Source organism: Vulpes vulpes, chromosome X (assembly GCF_048418805.1).
Source record: "Vulpes vulpes isolate BD-2025 chromosome X, VulVul3, whole genome shotgun sequence".
Taxonomy (NCBI): Eukaryota; Metazoa; Chordata; class Mammalia; order Carnivora; family Canidae; genus Vulpes; species Vulpes vulpes.
Window position 1 is genome coordinate 14,332,040 of NC_132796.1, and position 12,932 is coordinate 14,344,971.

General features: G+C 39.9%; 1 protein-coding gene across 6 annotated transcripts in view; it reads right to left on the reverse strand.

Annotated features, from left to right (window-relative positions):
- Nucleotides 1-4,231: 4,231 nt before the first annotated feature.
- SCML2 (Scm polycomb group protein like 2) overlaps nucleotides 4,232-12,932 on the reverse strand; it is a 97,520-nt gene continuing 88,819 nt past the window's right edge. For 3 of the 6 annotated variants that reach the window (XM_072744655.1, XM_025997498.2, XM_072744656.1), the window contains 4 exons: nucleotides 11,946-12,056; nucleotides 11,047-11,298; nucleotides 7,327-7,478; nucleotides 4,232-6,036 (listed from right to left, as the gene is read on the reverse strand). In XM_072744655.1, coding sequence (XP_072600756.1) covers nucleotides 5,908-6,036; nucleotides 7,327-7,478; nucleotides 11,047-11,298; nucleotides 11,946-12,056 — 644 coding nt within the window. In that variant the 3' untranslated portion in view covers nucleotides 4,232-5,907. The remainder of the gene's footprint in view (nucleotides 6,037-7,326; nucleotides 7,479-11,046; nucleotides 11,299-11,945; nucleotides 12,057-12,932) is intronic. The other 3 variants (XM_072744657.1, XM_072744658.1, XM_025997499.2) reach the window with 2 other exon arrangements.

Genomic DNA, 12,932 nt, shown 5'->3' on the forward strand with positions numbered 1-12,932 from the left:
GCACCCGTGGGCGACTGACAGCTTTCCACCAGATTCTGTGCTTGCGTCCATGGAGGGAGGGGATCGGGGAAATGGTTGGGCAGTGAGGTCTGAGGGGAACAGATTAATGATCCACCCAAAGTTTTCCTTTCAAACAGTACAGATTGAGTAGAAACCGTTGTTTTAGCTACAGACGGTCGTGAAACAACAAACCTGTGTTTTCTCACATTGTCTGTGGGGCTGGAATTTAGCAGTGACTTAGCTGGTTGCCCACATCTCCAGGCCTCTCATTAGGCGGCAGTCAAGCTGTCAGTGGGGCTGGGATCTCATCGGAAGGCTCGATGGCTGGTGGAGTTGAGATCCACCCCCAAGCTCACTCACAAAGTAGTTGGTAGTCCTTGGGCCGCACAGCTGAGACCCTTAAAGGGCTGCCTGGTGCTAGGGGAGCTGGCTCCCCCCCGAGCAAGCGATCTGAGAGCACCTACGACGGAAGCCACCATCTCTTCAGTCTGGCCTCAAAATCGACATCTCATCACTTCTCCTGTATCTATTCACTCGAGAAGAGGAGGAAGTCCAACCACACTCGATGTGAGATGACACAAAGGTGTGGAAACAAGGAAAAAGGGTCATGGGGACATTTTCACTGGTGAGGAGAAAAGAGCTGCATTAAATATTCCTAATGGGGTTTATGAGTTTCATGACCCGAGAAGGGACAAAATGGAAATAGTATGAAGATGACTTAATGGCCATGAAGTGTGGGGGACAGGATCTGGCAAGAAATGAGATCAGCCGGGTAGGAGAGAATCACATTAGAGCTCCAAGGGCCACAATTCTGAGTATGTATTCAGTTGACCTAACTTTTTGTAGGTCCATAGTGAATAACATCCTAAAGAGGACAGGAAATATTGACCATGAACCCGGGCGACTAGTGTTTCTAAAATAGGACAGCAAGAGGTGATGCCAAAGGGATAGAATGAGCTGTGTGCTACCGAAGGAAGCAACAGAACCTAATAACTAATTCTGTGTGTCTGGGGGGGATATTAGATGCCAACTTTATGCTGCATATTGAGATTTCTGAGTCAACTCCCATAAATATCACCCCTCCTTTCCCTGCTCCCAGGTTCTGAAAAGTTCCAAAAGAAAAGAGTGAAGACGGGAGGCCCACTCCCAGTTTCTCCTTTGGCAGGCCTGGGGCAGGCTTGAGGATTTGCTTGGCCAGCAGGTTCCCAGGTGAAGCTGCTGCTGCTGGTCTGGGGCATAGAGAGGCCCGGCGGGTCCGCTAGGCGATGGGGCCTTTCCCCGCTGCAGCCACACGTGGCTACTGAGCATGAGAACGAGCCAGGCTGAACTGGGATGTGCTCTCAGTGCAAGACACACACCGAGCTTTAAAGAGAGGACACAAAAACAGTGCACACTGTCTCTCCAATACTTCTACAGGTTGGAATGATGGCAGTTCGGATACACTGGATTACACGATGGTATTGTTAAAATTGACATTACCTGTTTAGTTTTACTGTCCAGTGTACCCATTGGGAAATTTAAATTACGTAGATGGCTCGAATTAGATCTGTCCCTACTGGACAGCACTATAATGGAGAATTAAAAGAGGCAGAATATCAACCTGTAAAAACAAAAGATGTCCTTGGGATATTCGGCAATTTGTGTACTGCAGGGGCACCTGGGCGGCTCAGTGGGTTAAGAGTCCGGCTCTTAAACTCAGCTCACGTCTTGATCTCAGGGTCGTGAGTTCAAGCCCTGCCCTGGGCTCACACTGGGTTGGGAGCCTACTAAGGAAGAAAAGGAAAAAAAGATATTTGAATACTACATGCCTGCTTAAAGATATGGAGGAAATGTTCATTTTCAGGTAATTTAAAATTTTTAGAATAGTTTTAGATCTACTTGAGAGGTACTGAGATAGTAGAGAGAGTACCCACACCCATTTTCCCCGCTGTTAGTATCTTAGGTACATTTGCCACAATGAGTCACACTGATATATTATTATGAACTAAAGCCCACGCTGTGTTCAGATTTCCTCAGTTTTTGCCCATTTCTGTTCCAGGTTCCCGTCCAGGGTCCCACATCATGTTTAGTCAGCATGCCTCCTTGGGCTCCTCTGGGCTGTGACGGTTTCTCAGACTTTGCTTGTTTTTGAGGACCTTGGCAGTTTTGAGGAGTACCCGTCAGGTGTTTGGAAGAATGTTCCCCAGTTGGGATTTGTCTGGTGATTTTCCTCATGATAAGACCGAGTGAGACTCTACATTATTGGGGGTCCTTCCGCACAGATCCATTCTCCCCCATCTGCTCGTTTCTTCCGTCGCTTGTTTACAACAGTAAACCATGCACTCAAGGGTGTTTCTTTTACGCTTTGGGTTCTAATCCAATATTCTAATTCAATTCTGCTTTGCTTGTTGCTCAAATGGTTCCAGACTGAGGCTCCGGAGCTCTTTCAGTTGGCTCCCGTGTCCCGCTGTAAGGCCCCATCCTTATGCTTTTTGGAGCACATCCTTCTGGTGCTACAAGATGCTCCAGACTCCTCTGGAATGTTCCCTGCACCACTCCTAGAAACAGACATTTCTCCGAGGAAACCTGGTTCCTGTCATTAGAGAACAGTCCTAGAAATGCATTCTTAAAGTGTGGCAGTAGTATGGTTACTTTTTAAAATGTTTATCTTTTTAATATATGTAGTGACCTCTTTAGGTTAAATGATAAGTCCTATCTGCTTCAAAACAACGTGGAAATGGGGGGTGCGGGTGGGTGTTTGGCTGCAACAAGACTGGTCATGGGTTCATCATTATTGAGGCTGGGGGATGGGATCCGGGTTCCTTACACTCTTCTGTTTCTGCAGGGGCTTGAAATGTACTATCACAGAGCTTTTTTTTTTTTTTTTTTTTTTTTTTTTAGATTTTATTTATTTATTCATGAGAGACACACACAGAGAGAGAGGCAGAGACACAGGCAGAGGGAGAAGCAGGCTCCATGCAGGGAGTCCGACGTGGGACTCGATCTCAGGACCCCAGGATCACACCCTGGGCGAAGGCAGGTGCTAAACCGCCGAGCCACCCAGGGATTCCCAGTCACAGAGCTTTTTAAAAAGAAGGGACAAAAAAAAAAAAAAAAAAGAAGGGAACATTTACCAGAGCCAATGGAGACTGACGTTTTATAGATTACCAACACCAACACGGCTTTGAGCTTCTCTATTTCTATTTTTAAATCGCAGTTCCAGGCGTTCCCTGGGTGGCTCAGCGGTTGGGCGCCTGCCTTCAGGGTGTGATCCTGGGATCCCGGATCGAGTCCCGCATCGGGCTCCCCGTGGGGAGCCTGCTTCTCCCTCTGCCTGTGTCTCTGCATCTCTCTCTCTATCGCAAATAAATAAAAATTAAAAAAAAAAAACCCACGCAGAGACGAGAGCGAGCGCCGCGTGCGCCCATGGGGCTGCACAGGTCAGCTTGCAGAATGCCGCCAGCCGGGGCTGGAAGGATGGACTGAGGCAAAACCAGAGGAAAGATTACTTTTAAAGCCTGGAGAGTTCACAAGAGCCTAACGTGGCAACGGTATCTCTGGACTAAAATTTTACAAAGCAGACAGTAAAGCTCGAGGGGTTCTCAATCACCCGTGTCCCAGACGGCAGTGACATCCTCGTCCCAGCCACTAGAGCATCAGCCCTGGAGCCTCAGCGAGGGCCCTGTCGTCTCCAGTGACCCAGCAGCCATGCTATGGCAGTGGGAGGCATCTACGGCTTCTGAGACAGCGTAGGGGAGGGGGCAAGGGGTCACACTGAAGGCGATTCAACCTCAAAAGCCTGAGCCTCTAAGGCTTTTCCACCCTGTAAGCTGGGAGAGCTGAAAGCAGAAAGGCAGTATGGCTCCTGGCCCCCAGGAGTAAAAGGGCAGCCAGGTCCTGCCAGCCAGATGTAGACACGCCCCCCCCCCACACCCCCCGGGCAGTGGTGGTGACGGGATCTGTGGGGGCCATTGTCATTTTCTAGCACACTTGCATCATCAGTACCATTGCGAGCCACAAGTTTTGAGCACAAAGCTCACTGATGGAACCCTGTACTGCTCCCCGGGGTCTAGTTTAAGGCCCTACAAGAGATCAGCCCTTGCTGCTAGGGATCAGCCTAACTGTAGAATGAGGGCAAGTATTTGGACACAAAACCACACACTTAGTAAACCGTTTCTTTATCAACTCTAATAAATTCGTACATTAATGTCATGCAGTGAAAGCAAAAAAAGTCAAAGTGGAGACTGTGACATTCATTATTGCGGTTTTAAAACTTTATTATATTTTAAAATCTGAAAATTGTAAAACACAGTATTCATACAAACACCTGAGGACTGTTCAACTGGGCACAGCATCTTCACACAAACAATTTGAAAAAAGACCAGGTTTAAATTAGAATTTTGTCTTATAACACAAAAAGAATAACATAGATAAAACACCCTTTAAATAGTTGCATTCTTATATAAAGTACATTTGGTTTTCTGAAAATGTACATTCATGCCCCTGGTGTATATTTTATTGGCATTTACAACAAATGGCTAAGACTTTTAGCACAGATTCTCATAGCTTATAAACATTACACCAAAGTTAATACAAAGTAATTACAATAAACATATAGCACCATTTCCCCTTGAAAGTTCTAACTTTAAAAATAAAGCCTAAAATGATGTCAGAATTAATGCATCTTCCAAAATTTAGCAAAATAAATGGCTCAGAGCTAAGCAAATTAACTAGAAACATTGCATAGGACAGAGAGCTTCCCTGTATGAACACCAACCTCCGGATTGTTTCTTATCCCCTGAAGACAAAGCTGAGAGGTAATAGTAATAGCAAATGATGCACATATTTTTTACAGAATAAAAACCTCTAACTCTATAAATAGTTCACCATTACCTCTGTGGCAGTACAAAGTGCCATGTTAAATTCAAAAAGAACAGATTTACTTGTTTGTATACCTACAGGTATAGAATAATATATAAATATGGTATAGTATCCATATGAAGAATAAACAGACAATAAAATATATATCTTTAAAAAATTTGGGCACAGGTGTCTTCATATAGAGATGTGAGAAATGAATGCCCAGTTAAACATCTACGCTTAGCGAAAATATGTAATGTTTTAAAGTAATAGGTATATTATTGAAAAAAATTTCATCAGACTCCATCCAAACCACCCTTGTAGTATAATATCTCCTGCATAAAACAACCATCCTATTTATCCTATAATTGTTCAAAGTTTATCAAAAATCGATTAAGAACACTTTATGAGGGTTTATAAGCTTGCTCTTTTTCTTTAAATATGAACAAATACAACATACAGAGAGATAATAACAAAAGGAAAATAATTTATATGGCTTTCCCTTTCTGGAAACTGGCAGAACATGACCAGAACATTGCAGTAACAGACAAAAAAATATTTGGGAGAAAGAGATAATATCTACGGTTGCATCTTATATATTCTCTTCTAAGGAAAACTTCTCACAGATTTCATTAGAGAATGTGTCAGTCCCTGATACTTTCCCCTTTGGGATTTAGCTGTTTTGGTTCTATATAGAAACATGAACTGAAATCAAAGGTGTTTCTCTGTTTCTAACATGAAAAATAAATCTGTAAACTATACAATAAAATGATAAATTGTAAACTGTAAAATAATGACATAAAGAACTCCCAATTTGAATATGCTAATACTAACTAACACGTTAATTTTTTTTCTTTTTTTGTTAAATGGTTTTTAAAGTAGTTTAGAGTATAATGTTCTGCAATTCTGGATATAACCTATTTTTAGAGGAACTGTCTACCAAACACAAGCTGCTAGGAGAATAAAAGTATTTTTTTTTTGCTTTTTTTTAGAGAATAAAAATATTTTTAAATTAAAAGTTATCAGAATAAGAATTCCATCCAACTTAAATTGAGGTTTAAATTTTTTTCAATTGTATTTTCCTTCTTTAAGTTTTTCAATGTAGTATGATAACTTTAATGCTGGCCCCAGTTTCAGACCCATGTACTTCATCATCACATCACTTTTGAGGAGTAGCAGGGCCTTTCCATCAATTTCCTACAGAGAGAAAGAAATTACAATTAATAATGCATTCATATTTTGTCAAGTTATTTATATAAAAGAACATGTAAAATAGAGAGCAGCTGTACATTCTTGATATATATTCTCTGAATATGCATTTATTTCCTGAAAACTATTAAAAATATAATTTATACAGTAAGACATCATTTGATAATTTCTAAATTCACTTCAAATTTTAAGAAAAAGGAAATTTAATCCAGTATCTTTCAAAAATGGCCTAAGCATCAAACTATCTGATTTTAAATACTGTGTGTTGATTAAAATACTACATATCTATGACAAAGGGTAGAAAACTATGAATCGTAGAAATCAATTTCAGACGGTCATTAACTTTCTTAAAAAGGCTGGGAATATGAAGATGTCAGCATCAATGCAAACTGTAAATGTGTTATACAATGTTGTCTTTATGTTGAAAACTAATCAATTAGTTGTCTAAAGCTAAGCTAATTAAATGATAAAACTAATTACTGATTTTCTTAGAATACCGAAAAGGACGGAAGATATTTGGTTACTAATTTGTTAGAAAAGACTATAAACATTACTTAATAGACACAAGGCATCCTCCTAAAATTTTTTATTTCCTTAATTAACCAATGTATGTCAGAGAAGCATATTATTTGGTATTCGTGAGCTCCTATTTAAAATAAAACCACATTTAATCTTACACAGTTGCTGGATTCATCGGGCATCATTAACAAGGAGGACACCCTGTCACAGCTTGTGGTTACCACCTCCTACTCATGGTCCTGGGGCCGAGCAGGGAGCAGGTGGGGAGGAGGATCCTTGTGGGAGAAGACATCTGAGAGTGGCCATGCTGAATCATCTTCTCTTGAGAGCTTGAAGACTTGTAGTATTTTAGGTACTCGGGTACCCATTTAAAGCACAGATCCATGGGGCAGCCCAGTGGCTCAGCAGTTTAGTGCCACCTTCAGCCCAGGGTGTGATCCTGGAGTCCCGGGATCGAGTCCCACTGTCAGGCTCCCAGCATGGAGCCTGCTTCTCCCTCTGCCTGTGTCTCTGCCTCTCTCTCTCTGTGTCTTTCATGAATAAATAAATAAAATCTTTTTAAAAATAAAGCACAGATCCAGCCTCTATCGTTTAAGAATCTAACTTTGGGCCAAGTAACCTTTCTCATATATGGAAAAAAAATCAGTTGATAGGGTTCCCCCACCATCCACACTAATCAGCATCCATCCAACTGAAGGGCCTGCACAGAGGTCATTGAAAGGCATTACGGCAGGAAAACCGGATCAAAAGATACATTACATGTTGCCTGAAGAGGTCGGCGAGGGGGCCTGATATCTGAGGATCTTTATGTTTCATAAACTGTATCACTTCATCCACAGACCAGGTTGAAGGGTCCTTAGAGAAGCCTTGTTTCAGGACACTGGGGTCGGGTACAGCTATATAACTTGGAGCTTCAATGGGGGGGAAAAAAGACAAATCATACTTGACCTGATCATTATCCTGAAAGAAGAGATGTTAGGTAGGGAGAAATGGTCTCATTCCTGGAACCTTCTATCAAGCACCCCAGCAAGGACCCAGGACTCCAAGCGCAGAATCCAGTCAAAGGCTAGATTAGAATGACCTGAGGATGGCTACCCAAGAGCACCCCATCTGACCTCCCCCAAACAACAAAAGCAGCTTCAGAATTTACCTTAAAGCTTCAAAAATCGTAAAACAGACTGATCAATCTGAGGCCTTGCTGGCCACAGGCAAAGACAGCAAAGGATCTGTTGTGTGGGTTAAATTAGGTTAATGTAAGCTAACCTATTACTCTTTAAGTGTTTCAATGAATTTCTCTCAATCTCTCTCCCCGTGGTCTTTGTAGATTAGGTTTCTTTTACTAGCTAAATATAATGGAAAGTCTCCAGATTTTGTTTTTATAATTGCTTAAATTTATTCACTTTAATCAGTGAATTTCAATAACCCCATTATCTTTGAGAACCAAATTAGTTTTTACTGAAACTCTCCCATGTATTCAATGTGGCTATTTTTAGCATCACTTTACCATTTAAATTCCTGTCTCTTAAGGCTTAAATGCTTATCTGAATTTTGAAGAAAACAGGATTATTTTCTGCTTGGCTAGGTCAGAAGTAAAGTTAACATTATACTGAATGCCTCTCTCAAGTTTAATTGCATAGTAATAGATATTCTGATTGAATGTTTATAGGTCAAAGAAAGAAATAATTGAGACATAGAATAAATTATGCACTCCTACCCCCAAAAAGTTTTAGCTATGCTGTTTACCAAGTTGTGCTGTAATTTGTGTCCACTCATTTTACACAACCAGAGCGCTTGACTCTTTACTTAGTGTCAGAAGTGAGTTTTGTCATTTGCTAGGAAGATCTGTTTCCTTAAACAAGGACCGTCAACACAAATTTGGTCTTTTTTTGGTGTGAATTAACCAAAGATACACCTTTTCTTTCCTATCACCTGGGCTCCAGCCATTTTAGGGGTATTTTGAGTATTTACCCAGATAAAGGGCAAAGAAAAAAAGGTAAATGAACTCACAATGCTAAGTTTTCCTGTGTGTAGCTCAAAAGTGTATTTATTTTCTCTTTCAATATACAACTTGGATGTAAACTAAAAGCTCTTTACTAAAATGTATCTTCCCTTTCACAGTCAGAGATAAAAATGCTGATCACATCTACCAGGAAATGCTACTGCACTGTTTCAACCCAAATGAAAATGATGATGGTATAGACCATGCCATGCCTAAGGCATTTTAACATTTTAGACAGAAAAGTCTTCTCCTTTAGTTCAAGAAAGACTTAAGATTAAGAAATTATTGACAAAACTAATCAAGTTAATCATACCTCTAAATAACTTTTTTGTGGGATTTCTGGTTTATGTCATCAGAATCCAGTATGGTTATGTCTTAAATAACATGTAGACAGTTTTATAGATTACTACAGAAAAACTATATGCAAAGATATAATTTATGGTATCAAACTATAATTTTATATTAAAAATAAAACTATAAGATCATCTATTTTTAATTTATTATGGAAAAAATCATTTAATTGCGCCCATATCTTCAAAAAAATCAGCTAAGCTGCAAACATTAGTGTTATTCAAATAATTACATGAAATAAACTAACTATGTGAAAAATAATCAAAGTCCAGTCTTGCTTTTCTCCTGAATGGTTTTGGCTTAAATACACTAGAATAACAGTAAATGTTTCTGAAATGAATAAAATGAAAGTGATTTGACTTTGTCCACAATGATGTTACTGGATTTCCCCCCTATAATAAAAATGAACAATTTATTTCATCCAAACAATGCGGCAGGGCAGGAAGTTGTGAGAGCAACACCAGCAATCAGGGGTGGACTCAGCCTTAATTAACAGTTCCAATACCTTAAAGAAAACAATAGTAATGACACCTCCAGACAGTTTCCAAGTGAAATGCTTACCTATTCTCTGGAGATGGAAACAGCCTAGCAGTTAAGCATACAGCCTGGAGTCAGAGTGCCTGGATTCAAGGACTGACCCAGCCACTTTCTAGCTGGGGACCATAGTCAAGTGACTTCTCAGATTTCTCACAGAAAAATGTTTACCAGCACCTACACTCAAGGAATTGCCATAAAGATGTACTGTATAAGGGTATATAAAATATCATGTGCCTGGCACACATCAGATAGTGATGAAGATGATGCTGATTTCTATTACTGATAAGTAAATTATTAGTAAGTAATGTTATTACTATTAGGTCTTTCCATTTTTGGAAAGACCAAAAGCTAGCCTTCTCAAGCCCAAATACAGGCTACTTTGACATAGTAGTGTTAGGCATACATTTGAAAGTGAGATATTAAGTTTCACGGGTAACCTTTTATAGCCTTTTACTGAGAAGACCTGTCTTTAAAAGCTCTTATTTTGTGAAAAATACCTAAAAATTCTGGGTACACTACCCCTTGATGAAATAAGCATCTATCGGGATCCCTGGGTGGCGCAGCGGTTTGGCGCCTGCCTTTGGCCCAGGGCGCGATCCTGGAGACCCGGGATCGAATCCCACATCGGGCTCCTGGTGCATGGAGCCTGCTTCTCCTTCTGCCTATGTCTCTGCCTCTCTCTCTCTCTCTCTCTATGTGTGACTATCATAAATAAATAAAAAAAAAAAAAAGAAAGAAATAAGCATCTATCGTCAGACTCCTTGCATGTGTCATGAGACAATGTACCTGAGGTGGGAGATGGGAGGATGACACTAAGCATATCAGAGCATGTATGCAGTGCAGTTGCCCATAGGTAATAACCATGAAGAAAAGCAATCAAGTTGAAAAGTTCCTACTGCCTTTAATACTCACCTTGCCTAGATGCCTACCAGGAGAAAAAGCACAAAACATTGATTCCTACCCTTAGCCCACCTCGTCCCATCCCCTAAATCCTTAAAAGGATAGAGGGGAGCTATTTTAGCACATGGAAAACTATTCTGGCTCTTTCCAAATGGCAACAGGTGGTTGCCCCATTTACACATATCATGTACTCCTGCTGGGCCTGAGAGAGTAACTGAGGGTATGGAGACTGGGAAGTGGCTATAGCAACAGAATACCAGAGCCCAGACCTGGAAGCTAGATACAGGCCGGAGTCAGGAAAGGTCTCAAAAGTGACAAAGAAGAGAGTACATCAAAAAGGAGAGGAAGTGCATCTTTCCAGGCTTCAGAGTCATAGGAGGTTTGTGAGTCCAGACAGTATCCAGTGAAATGATAAATTACAATGGAACCACTAATAAGAACCACCAATCTAAGAAGCCTCTATGAGAGAGGCTGGTTGGTGATCCAGATCCCCAGAGACAGTTAGTTCTATGCTGCCATGGGGACTAGAGCATCTGTGTGGCTTGACCCCGACAGTAAAATAAAGGAGAGGACTCAGACTCCTCAATTCTGGCACTTTCTCCAATGTGATACACTCTCAGGGGATGTTGCTGGCATGGAAACCTTCAGGAGAAAGAAACACATTAGTTGAGAATCACTATTTTTAAATATACCTTCGCTTTTCTTCTGCATTTGGAATTTAACTTCATGGTGACTGCTCTTGGTAGATTTGGTCCCCACTAGTGGTGAACTTGAGGTGCCTGGCACACTTTGAGAAAAATTCCTAGTGATGGTAGTAGAGGTACTTATGGGATTTCTGCTGCTGGGGCTTAAAGAACTTCCTGGATTTAGTGGTGAGTTCTTGGAATCTTCAGGAAGCTTTTCCTCTTTGGGCATGCCATTTCCCTCTGTAGACAGTAGTTCTTCTATAAGAAAAAAAAGACAAAGGCAATTATCTTAAGTAGACTTAGCTTAAATACTATTAAAAGATCAAAATATCTCCTAACCTCCAGCAATTCACTTAAGCCATGCTACACTGAACCACAAATTTCTAACATAAAGAACATGACCATCTTCCTTGGAATTTATAGTAATGACACTGTCTTAAAATCCAAATTGATTTCACAATGTTACCTGTATTTCTTATGGCAACTGTCCCTTCACAGTCTTTTTACCAAGGCTATGAACAACACCTCCCTAAAGCATTCATTTTTAGGAATGCAGTTCTTCACAACTATTCTAATATGATCCCACAGTTGGCTTCTAACATTTGTTTCCTACTTAGACACTTAAAACTTACACTGGAGGTACTGGCTTTTCTATTCACTTTTTATCAGCTTTCAGTAATACAAAGCTGAATGAAAAATGTTACTATAATTGTTTTATTTTTATCTAAGGAGAAACGACAATTGTGTACTTCTGAAAAGAATGAAATGCTCAACAAAGTTGCTGAAATAGTAGCCTAAATGCTCAACTCATCTGTGCAAATACACACCCCCACCTGAGAGCATATAATTAAGTGGTAGTAGAGTGACTTTTCTTCCCATTCCTGGAACATGGAAATACTATTTACCTGTAGAGGCATGCATCTTTGTTTTGGGAAGCTTAGGTGACACAGGAACAACATAAGGTGGAGGTTCCTGAGAAGGTCGCTTGGGGCTTTTTTCTGTTAGATCTTCTTTCACTATTTAAAAAAAAAAAGTGTCTGTTACAACTAATTAACATTTCTCAAGCATTTTCAGATCATCAGCATGTAACACTTTTGTTTCTAAATTGTTTGCCTCGGCTAACCTTATCAGCAATTTATCAATTACTTGATTGTTCATGAATAATGTGTTGATTTCATCCCATTAAAAATTTCAGTGATATCATATTCAAGAGCTAAAAACATTAAATCCAGGCATCATTTATTCTAGGTTCATCACATATCTCTAAATATCTCAGGAAGCAGTGAGGCAATCAATTATAATGTCTAAAAAAGCCTGGGAAAATTGTTCCCATGAACAAGAAAAGAATTCAGAGGAAAAGACCATATACAATGGACATCACATTTTATAGGCAACAGTCCTGGCCTAGAGCTACCCTTACTATAACTCTATTATTAAACCAAATTACCTAAAGGACCACTCTTTAAGGCATCATCCTGAAAGTAATGATATCTCACATTATCAATTATACACTAAGTATCAATCAATATCTTGATTTAACCTCCAACTAAAAGGAAAAATTAAATATAATAGAAATCTAAAAAGTCTGATCACAGAACTTGAGTGAGAAGAAAGACTGCAATGAGAAAGTACCAAAGTCAAACGTCCTCTGGTTCGAAATAGCTGGGGCCCAGGTGTGCTTCTTAAGATCATCTGATAAGAAACTTTTAGCCATCTAGTTACTGATTGATTACTAAAGAGTCTAAGAGAGCTTGATTTTATTTTTAATCAGAGAATACAAAAACCAATATGCATAACATATTTCAGTGAATGGCAAACACTTATACAATTTGGACATTTAAATGCCTATAAGGAAGTAACTGACTTTTTTCATACTTTAGTGAAATGAAAAA